This window comes from Benincasa hispida, chromosome 4, assembly GCF_009727055.1.
Source record: "Benincasa hispida cultivar B227 chromosome 4, ASM972705v1, whole genome shotgun sequence".
Lineage (NCBI taxonomy): Eukaryota > Viridiplantae > Streptophyta > Magnoliopsida > Cucurbitales > Cucurbitaceae > Benincasa > Benincasa hispida.
Window position 1 is genome coordinate 11072298 of NC_052352.1, and position 10673 is coordinate 11082970.

Genomic DNA, 10673 nt, shown 5'->3' on the forward strand with positions numbered 1-10673 from the left:
TCCTCACCAATTAACTTATAAATTTGGGTTGATTGTTATCAAATATGCATGTTATTTCATACGGTTGGTAGTTAACTTGGTGAAAAGTGAAGGCAAAATGTTTGCTGTATCGAGTACAGTTTTATTTAGATGGACAGTTCTTTTGGTGAAATGAGGTAAAGAAAACTAAAATAAGTGTTCTGCCACCAACTTTTGTTAGTTTGAGTCCTAAATACTCCCCTAGCTGTATTTACTTTTCAGGATAGCCAGTGCCACAAAGCGGGTTTCCATCATTCTATGTAGTGCATTCTATTGATGAATGGGGGATTTCTCAATTCAGTTCAATTTTAATCTTAAGAATAAGTTGTAAGAATAAGTTGAGAAAAAAGTTTTCTACTGTGGCATACAGAATTAGTATGATCTATAACGATGTTTGACTGTCCAGTAACCATTATACAGGGTTTTGATGATTTTGATGGTTTTGATCCAACTAGGTTTTCATTGAAACATCTATTTTCTAAAACAGTATTACATTACGTGCATAACCATGGTTCTCACAGTTTTAAGTATAAAGTGGTTGGAATCCAGATGAAGGGATTTTTTTTTTTTAACCATACGTGTTATAAGTTTGGAAGTAGAACACATGGAAAACTACGGAATCATACTTTTAATGGCATATAATTAATTTCTTAAATAAAAAGTGCGTGCATATGCATGTGAGGTAGCATCCCCTTGATAACCTATTCCTGTTCTGTTGTTTGATTTGCTTTCAATTAGTCACTTATCTATCCATATCTTTATCTATTAAGTGTAAGTAACATATAATAATTCATTAACTGCTTTCTTTAATGTTTTTTTTTCCTCTTGAATTGCATGATCCATCATCGATTCCAGTGGTACCCGAGGAGAAAAGTAAGTAATGGACTTATTGGCTCCTTTATCTACACACTTTTGCCTTGCATTGCTTTCACCTTTCGTGTGAAATCATGTTTATTTATCACTATTTTGAGGAAATATAAGAAATCTTATTTATTCATTCTTATTATTATGTTTTGTAACAGTTCTCTACAATCGATCAAAAGTTCTCAAGTCTACCAAGTCCTAAATATTCAGTGATTTAAACGTTTCTAGTCCAATGAAAGACAGTTTCTCATAAAAAAGGGAAAAAATTTTAGCCCAAAACTCTATAAAAACTTAGATTCAACGCTGTAAGGCATGCTTAATTTTTTTTAGACACCCCAGTAATGTCTGTTACCACCACTTTTATCAATTTTACTATCTTAATATGATTGCCATCTTGCCCAACTCTAATTTCTGAATCTAGCAACCAACAGGATATAACGGCTGTTTTAGGAAATTTGAATGTATTTTCATGTTAATTTCTCTCCTACCACCGTTGCCTTCCAAATTTGTGATCTCCTGTAATAATTAATTTATAACGGAAGAAAATAATGAAGAAATTTTAGATCCTTAGTAAGTCGGTGTGTTTTCCCCTCTTCTAATGTGAGCTTAGCATGACAGGAACATTTTCATGCTTGTATGCAAAAACTTGTTTCTCATGTTTTCAGGGGCCCCATTTTGGAAATTGGTTTTGAAGCAGTTCGATGATTTACTAGTGAAGATATTAATTGTCGCGGCAGTTGTTTCTTTCCTTTTAGCTTTGATAAATGGAGAGACAGGTGTAACGGCATTTATGGAGCCTTCTGTAAGCTATAATTTCTAGCATCTCTTATTTATTCTTGTCTGTCATATTAATATTTGGTTTAATGCTTTCATTTTTTAGCTGTATTTTTCCTTATTTCTTATGCACATTGTTTAGTTCTTTATTTGCACTCTCCAGCTTTCGTCTGTCTTTTCTCATTCATTATGGCTGTGTGGATAAGAAACTAAAACAGACGAAAGCAGGGAGTTCTTTCAGACGTTTGGTTTTCCGTTAGCTTAGCACCCGGATACTTGTGAGATGATCCGGGAGTTCCTCATCCATCCATCATTTCATGAGAATGGTCCTTTTTTATGACTTGCCGAGGGTGTGCTATTATGTGGGATATTTGGGGTGAGTGGAATATTTGAGTGTTCAGAGAGTTGGAAAGGATCCTAGTGAGTAGTGACATTTGATCCTTTATTAGATTTCGTATTTTTCTCTAAGCTTTGATTTTGAAGACCTTTTGTAATCTCTATAGGATTATTGCTAGATCCCCTTTCTTAATTGTGCTTCCTTTTGGTGGGCTTGATTTTTTGTATACCTCTGTATTTTTTCATTTTTTTCGATGAAAGTTCTTATAAAAAAAGTGGGAACGTAAATAAACAAGGGAAGGAAGATTAGACACTTCTGCAACCCCCAAAGAAGATAACAGGGATCATTCTTGGTTAGCATTGATAAAGAATGAGTAAAATAAATGAATAAAATTTAACACTTTGAGGGGCCATTCCTAAATGACTGGCTCCATTAGCAGGCGACAGAACATGTGCTCCAAAAAAAGAACAAAAGAAAAAGAAAAATCATCAGTGTGAATTATTGAGTGGTCTGTATTACTCAGGCTTTTAGGCGTGTGAATTACTTTGTAACTTCTTTTTTCTTATCAGTTTTGCCCTGATTGAGAAAAAAAAAAAAAATACTGATTTATGTATCACTTATAGGATGGGGCATTTATTTATTGCTTATATTTCTTTTTCTTCTTGAACAGGTAATTCTAATGATATTGGCTGCAAACGCAGCAGTAGGGGTGATTACAGAAACGAATGCTGAAAAGGCTCTTGTGGTTAGTTCTATAACGTTTGAATGAAACCACGTGTTTGTGTAATCTCGTGCCATGGTTTGGGATATTGTCATATTGACTTATCTGAAGTTCCATTCATAAGATATATTTCTATTTTCAGTTTCACAATAAGGTTATCTTGATCAAAATTTTATATTTATTAGAGTAGTTTTCTATTTTCAGCTACATGACAAGGATAACTTGATCATAATTTTATATCGGATTGTTTAGTTCATATTGTAACGAAAAACAACAAATCGAAGAGCACGGAATGTGGAAACAAAAGAGAAAATATTGCACGGAGGATCATGTGTTTCAACTAAGTTCTACATTCATTGAAGTGGAAACAATGCAAGTATTTATAGGAAAAATAAGAAACTACCTACTAATGCATTATCCTTAAATTTCTACCACTAGTCTAGAAAATCTCCCTTGATCAATCTACTACATCATTATACCGATCTCCTCCAATTTAGGAGGCACTACCCTAAATAAAAACTTTTAACTTCAATTAAAGGAAAAACTAATTTAATTATTAACTTACAAAATAAGTTTGCACTAATTTTTGACACTCCCCCTTAATGCAAACAAACAATTAACAACACCAAGTGCGCTATTGAATTCTTCAAACTTGACTTTACCAAGAGTGTTGGTAAATATATCAACAACTTGCTCCTTGGAATGTATCTTCTCCAATCGGATGTCTTGCGTCAAGATTTTCTCTCGAACAAAATGAAAATGTGTTTCAATGTGCTTTGTACGAGCATGAAACACTGGATTTCCTGCAAGCTTGATTGCACTTTCATTATCACAAAAAATGGAAATTGGATAGTTTAAACTGGAAGATATTTAAAAACTGAGATCCATCTCAAAACCAAGTGGCAAGTCCATAAATACCTCTTCTACAAGATCCCCATTGAGAAAGACATTCTTTACATCAAGTTGATAAAGAAGCCAATCAAAATTGATTGCAACAGACAATAGGATTCTGATAGAATTACTTTTAGCAACTAGAGCAAATGTTTCTTCATAAACAATTCCATAGGTCTAAGTGAACCCCTTGGCAACCAATCCGACCTTGTGCCTTTCAATACTACCACCAGCTTTACATTTTACAATGAACACACATTTGCATCTACTGTTTTCTTATCTTTTAATAGTTCAACTATGTCCCATATGCAATGTTGTTTCAGCGCATTAATCTCTTCCATCACTGCTAAATTCCAATTCTAATCATTTAAGGCCTTCTGTATATTCCTTGGAACAAATAGGTTGGTTATTTTGGATGTGAAGGCTTTATGACAATCAATCTATGATAAGAAAGATAGTTTGCAATGGGATATTTGGTACATTTACAAGTACCTTTCTTATGGGCAATTGGAGTATCAAGATCAGAGACATCAGGTAAAGGATTATGAGGAGATGAAGAACAAGGAGGAATAGGAGTAGAGTGTCTAGTACCTGGATCTTCAAAATCATTCATCGGAGCATTAAATTGGTTTTGTGATACGTCAATTGTCTGATCTCGATCTCTTCGAGTCAAGTTTCTTCTAGTATAAACCTGAAGTTCAGGATTTCGACTTGTTAAGTCAGTTTGTAGTGTTTCTCCCATTGAAAAACTTCTCACACTTGGCATCGAAGGACTAGAACTCATAATTTCAGAGCCAATGATGTTTGAGAGAGGTGAAGTGTTCCAAAAATTATCTTCAAGGTTTGATGTCTCCCCCTGAAGAGAATTTGGGCTACAAATGGTTGATTTCTAAAAAAGACACACCCATACTCTCAAAGTACTTGTTAGTCAAAGGATCAAAACATTTGTAATCCTTCTTTGACGGCGGCGGTAGCGACAAGGCTAGGTTTTTTTTTTTAGGTTTTTAGAAAATTAGGGTTTTGGAGTTTTTTTGGGTTTCAAAATACTTGCTTCTCTGATACCATGCCGAAAAATATTGATTTCTCTCTTATTTCTCTTAGGATGAAAGAGTTTCTTAAATAGAGGAACATCTCATTACAAATAAGGAAAAAAAATAAAATACAACAAATATAATACAATAAATACAATGGAGAATTTCAAAGGAAATACTCAACACATTCCTCACATCTAACTACCACAAATTTCCAAATCTTTGCAAGCAACTAATGATTAATTGTCTGGATGGTTACCATTTTAGCAACAAGCTTAGATGTCTCTTCATAGTCTAAAGCATTTGCTGTGAAAAACCACGAGCCACAAGACGAGCTTTATACCTGTCAATAGTACCATCAGGCTTTTTCTTTAACTTGTAAACCCATTTACGAGTAATTAACTCGACATTCTTTGGCTTTGGAACAAGTTTGGACCTGTTTATGAGCTACTCCGGACCTGTTTTTGTAAACCCATTTACGAGCTACTCTGGACCTGTTTTTGTTGTTGCTTTGGTCATATTCAGCTGGTGGTAGACGTCGATTTGGAAAGAACCAAATTTTTATTGGAAGCCTTGTTTAGTTCAGCTTTTCAGCGGATTTTTTAGAAGTTGTGCAGTCTATTGAGTCTGATTTCGTGGGTTTAGATTAAGTTTTGCAACTCCACATTTGTTATTCACAGATGGCTGAACAAGACCATGTAGTGATGTCTACCGTGGTTCAATTGTGGTTTCAATCCATCCATGGCATGTTTAAAGAGCATCTTCTTCATCATTTGCACATGTCCCTATTACAACCATTACTAATTCAGGTAACATGAGTCATTGTCTTCTTTCATCCTTTACGCAATGGGTCATAGACTCTGGTGCTCTGCTCATACGACAGATAATCCCAACTTATTTTCCACCCCTTTGTCTTTTACATCCCTCCTCAGTGTTACCTTAGCAAATGGATCAAAATCTTCCATTCTTGGATTTAGCACTGTAACTCTCACTCCATCCCTTTCTCTGGCATCCGTCCTACATTTACCTAAGTTTTCGTTTAACTTGATCTCTATTATCAAAATCTTCTATGCTTGTTCCAGGATCTTGTGACGAAGAAGATTATTGGGAAATGACATGAATCTGGAGGATTTTATATTTTTGATTACCCGATATTGACATCAACAACTGTTGCTTGTTTTGCCATTGTTTCTTTGTATGATGCCCATTGTCGTCTTGGTCACCCCTCTCTTTCAGTCTTAGAAAAGCTTTGTCTCAGTTTTATAATTTGGCCTCGTTAGATTGTGATTCATGCCAGTTTGCCAAACTTCATTGTATTAGCTCATGCCCTAGAATTGATAATCGAGCCACTTCTCCTTTCAAATTAGTTCATTCTGATATTTGGGGTCCTTGTCTAGTTGTATCAAAAACTAGTTTTCGGTATTTCGTTACCTTCGTTGATGATTACTCTCGCCTGACTTGGATATACTTTGTGAAGAATCGTTTTAAGTTACTTTCTCACTTTTGTAATTTTCATGCTAAGATTTGAACCCAGTTTGGTATTCCCCTTAAAGTGTTGAGAATTGACAATGTTGGTGAATATTTTTCAGAAACACTTAACATCGTATCTAAATAAGCATGGAATTATTCAACATTATTCTTTCAAATGGATGTTCCAAAGCAGTTTTGGGTTGATGCAATTTCAACGACTTGTTTTTTGATTAATCGCATGCCTTCATCAGTTCTTAAAGGTCAGATTCCATATGATGTTCTATTTCCCACAAAAGCTTTGTTTCCTATTGAGTAAAAAATCTTTGGTTATACTTGTTTTTGCCTAATTTGACCAAATTAGATCCTAAATCCTTGAAGTGCATTTTCTTAGGCTATTCTTGTGTTAAAAAAGGATACAAATGTTATTATCCTAATTTGAACAGATATCTCGTATCTTGTGACGTTACCTTCTTTGAGGACAAACCTCACACTCCATATTTGTCTAGTACGAGTCAGGAGGAGGACGATGATCTCTTTATATATACCATTCAGTCTCCCACACCCAATCTGAATCCATCTCCTTCGACATCTATCCCTCCTTGTCCACCTATTATTAAACAAGTCTAATCTCGACGACAACAACCTCTGGATGATTGTCCTATTTCAGGAGATTTTTCGTCATCAGATCCAGGACTGAGTGATGACCTTTCTATTGCTCTTCGTAAAGGTGAACATTCTCGTACTTTCCCCATTTCTTCTTTTGTCTCTTATGACCACTTATCTCTTGATTCTATCTCGATCCCCGAAACTATTCATGAAGCTTTGTCCCATCCTAGTTGGGCCAATGCCATGATAGAGATAAATGCCATACATGATAATGGTACATGGGATTTAGTATCTCTTCCTACAGGAAAGAAGGCAATTGGATGCAAATGGGTGTTTACAACTAAGGTCAACCTTGATGGATCAGTTGCTTGGTTAAAAGCGCGCGTGGTTGCCAAAGGCTATGCTCAAACATATGGACTTGATTATTTTAATACTTTTTCTCTTGTTGCAAAACTAAATTTTGTTAGATTATTTATTTCCATGGCAGCATCTCACGGTTCACTTTTGCATCAGCTTGACATTAAAAGTGCCTTTCTCTATAGTAATCTTCAGGAGGAAGTGTATATGGAGCAACCACTTGGATTTGTTGCTCAGGGGAGAAGGAAAAAGTGTGTTGCTTTTGCAAATCGTTGTATGGGTTGAAACAAAGTTCACGAGCATGGTTTGGAAAATTTAGTCAGGCACTTGAGCAATTTGGAATGAAGAAAAACAGGTTAGATCATTCTGTCTTCTATCAACGATCTAAGGATGGTATTATTTTACTCGTATATGTTGATGATATTGTCATTACTGGGAGTGATACATTTCTCTTAAAACATTTCTCCAAGGTCAATTTCAAATGATGCCTATTTGTTTAAAATTGGGTGCCAAGCCATGTAGTACTCCAATGATGCCTGATCGTCAATTTACAAAAGACGGAGAACCATTTGAAGATCCTGAGAGATATAGAAGATTGGTTGGAAAGTTGAATTATCTTATAGTAACACGACTAGACGCGGTAAGCATTGTGAGTCAAAACTTTATCTACAGTTGATCATTGGGCTGCAATGCAATAGATTCTATGTTATTTGAAGGCTGCACCTGGACATGGAATCATATATAAAGACCATGGTCATATGAAGATGGAGTGTTTCTCAGATGCTGATTGGGTAGGATCAAAAGAAGACAGAAGATCAACTTCTAGCTATTGTGTTTCTGTAGGAGGCATGATGGAGGGCTATCTTAGTCAAACTATGTCATCTTTTATAATTGTTCTATTGTTTAATTTTTATTTTAGTTTAGGTGTGATAAATCCCTTCTACTTTGGGTCTATTTAAAGGGGCCTAGGTTTAGAATTAGTTAATTAGGTGTGTAACAACATTTCCCTTTGGGGAGATGAAATTTTTAATTAATGGGATTTTTCAAAATGCTCTCTCCTCTTCCTCTCCCTCCTCCCGCTTTCCCCCTTCCGACCACCCCACCGGAGCCCACCATGCCTTCCTCAGCCTTCCCTCTCTGACCGCCTCTTCCTCCCCTTCCCTTCCGTTCTCCCTCCGACCCCCTCCTCTCCCCTAACCTCTTTTCCTCCCCTGTTTCAGCCCTGCTCTCCAGCCTTGGCTTTGCCATACCAAACCACATTGGTTTCTTAGTCCTTTAGTCATCCCCAGAATCCATGGAAATGAAGAGTTGCAAAATAGGTGTCCATTTCTTCTGTATGTGGAAAGTGAGCAATGGATTTTTCATAGAAGACCTGAAAAAAGGACAAAAAGTTCTCCTTTCTCCACTAATGGCGCAATGGCTAGAGGGTAACCTGAAGAGATTACTGTATGGCTCATCTTTCGAATTTTTTCTCCTTAAAGAAAGGGTTGATCAGTGTGTCATGCGCCTCTCCAAATTCTGGGATAGCAGGGGCTGGTTCATAGAATGTGCAGTCTGGCCATCATCGGGTGGAAGGAAAAACATTCACATCCCTTTTGGGGATGGAATCTCAGGCTGGCAAGAATTCAATGATATGGTCAGTGGCTGCCTCAAGAACTCCTCATCAACCCCCCCTTCAATTGTAGACATGCCAGCACTAAGCTCCCCTCTTCAGTCACAGACTTCCCAAAGAAAACAGAGGTCCCCTGTTTCGGTGATCAGAAAACAGAATAGGCTGCATCAATGGGTGATCAAGCAAGCTAATGTGCTCCAACCTGATTTCTCTAATCTTTGGATTGTCTCACGCCTTGTTGAATTCGATAATTGGCTTGATATTTGTAAGGTACTCAAAGACCACTTTCAATCTAATGTTATTATCAATCCTCTATTTGCAGAAAATGCCCTGGTAACAATGGACCGAAGCTCATTGGATGAACTAGATAAATTCTCAGGCAAGTGGCAGAAATTTGGCTCATTCCATCTGAAATTTGAAAGATGGAACAACTCCTCCCATGGTAGACCAGCTTATGTCAAGGGTTATGGGGGTTGGATCTCAATCAAGAACTTACCCCTGGATTATTGGTGCAAACAGACCTTCGAGGCCAGGAAATACTTTGGGGGATTAGAAAGCATAACTATGGAGACACTTAATTTGATCAATGTTTCAGAGGCCAAAATTAAAGTAAAGGAGAATCTTTGTGGATTTATCCCAGCAACAATTGAAGTATCTAATGAAAAAAGAGGATCAATTTACTTGAATTTTGGAGATATCATATCAACCAGCCCTCCTAATAAGGTCAGTGGTGACTTATTTGAATCGGATTTTACAAATCCAATTGATTTAATCCAGATTAATGAAGCTAAACGTGATGAAGGCTTTTATTGTGACCCGTTAAATTCAAAATTCAACTTCCTACTTCCCTCTAATTACATTATTAAGTCATCTAGAAGTCCAGGAGTCTTTGTGGATAATAAAGAAAGTAAGATGAGAGAGATTGAATCCAAGGCCAAGAAGTTAAGAGGCCGCTCGAAATCTGAGCCGCCCCCCATTCATGCCTCACGCCTCTGCCTTTTGACCTTCCCAAGCAGTCACCTTCAGCGTCGTCTACAGAAGACAAAGAGTTATTTAAAGAAAAAATTACAGAGGGGCGTGACCCTTTAACTTCCTCTCAAAAAGGTGCCAAGATAGATCCACTGATTGAAAGTAAAACAGAGGATCGGGATCCTTCAAATTCTTCTCACAAAAGCGCCAAACTTGACTTGGGAAAACCCGGTCCAACCCTTCCAAATCAGAATGTCAGTTCATCTTCAACCAAAATTGAGAAGTTTGTTACTCAAGACTTAATCACAGAGAAGCCGAAGGCCTTGATCTCCATTCCTTCCTCCCATAGACGGATCCAAAAAGTGAAAAGGATTAAGCCACTCAAGCATCACATTTCTGCAAAATTGAATTCATTTGAGCTAAGACCTTTTCCCAGACACTTCATCAGAAAACAAACATCCTTTCAAAACCCCTGGTCAGCCATCTCTAACCCGGATATTCTTGAAGTAAGTTGTGCTAACCTACAAGCCAATCCTCAAACTTTGAGACCTGAAAGGGAGTGTCCTATCCAACCTCCTCTACATTGTACCCGAAATGATAACTTCTCTGCAGATAGTCAATTTCCCAGCCGAAACACCCCCCTCTAAATTTGTCAGATGCACCACAGAATCTACACTCCATCATAAAAGAGTGTGATTTCATTTTAGCTTGATCATAAGGAAAAGTGTTGAAGAATTCACAGAGAGCCTCAATGAAGATAGTGACTTGGAACACAAGAGGTTTAGGGGATTCATCAAAAAGACTGCTTCTAAAAAGATTTCTAGAAAAAGTCAATCCGGATATTGTCCTTATCCAAGAAACAAAAAAAGACAGAATTGAGGGTTCATTTATCAAAAGCCTTTGGAGCTCAAAAGAGGTAGGATGGGTGTTGGTGGAAGCTAAAGGAAAATCGGGAGGCATACTCTCAATGTGGGATGAGAGCAAAATTCTAGTCACTGACAACTCAAAAGATGAATTCTCCCT

The 10673-nt window shown here is 36.9% G+C and overlaps 1 protein-coding gene across 2 annotated transcripts in view; it reads left to right on the forward strand.

The window, feature by feature from the left end:
• Positions 1-10673, forward strand: part of LOC120076476 (calcium-transporting ATPase 3, endoplasmic reticulum-type) — a 45497-nt gene that overhangs the window by 768 nt on the left and 34056 nt on the right. Inside the window, exons 4-6 of one of the 2 annotated variants that reach the window (XM_039030315.1) lie at positions 874-891; positions 1548-1684; positions 2664-2738. In XM_039030315.1, the coding sequence (XP_038886243.1) occupies positions 874-891; positions 1548-1684; positions 2664-2738 (230 nt within the window). Of the gene's footprint in view, positions 1-873; positions 892-1547; positions 1685-2663; positions 2739-7293; positions 7425-10673 lie in introns of those variants that run through there. The other variant, XM_039030316.1, reaches the window with a different exon arrangement.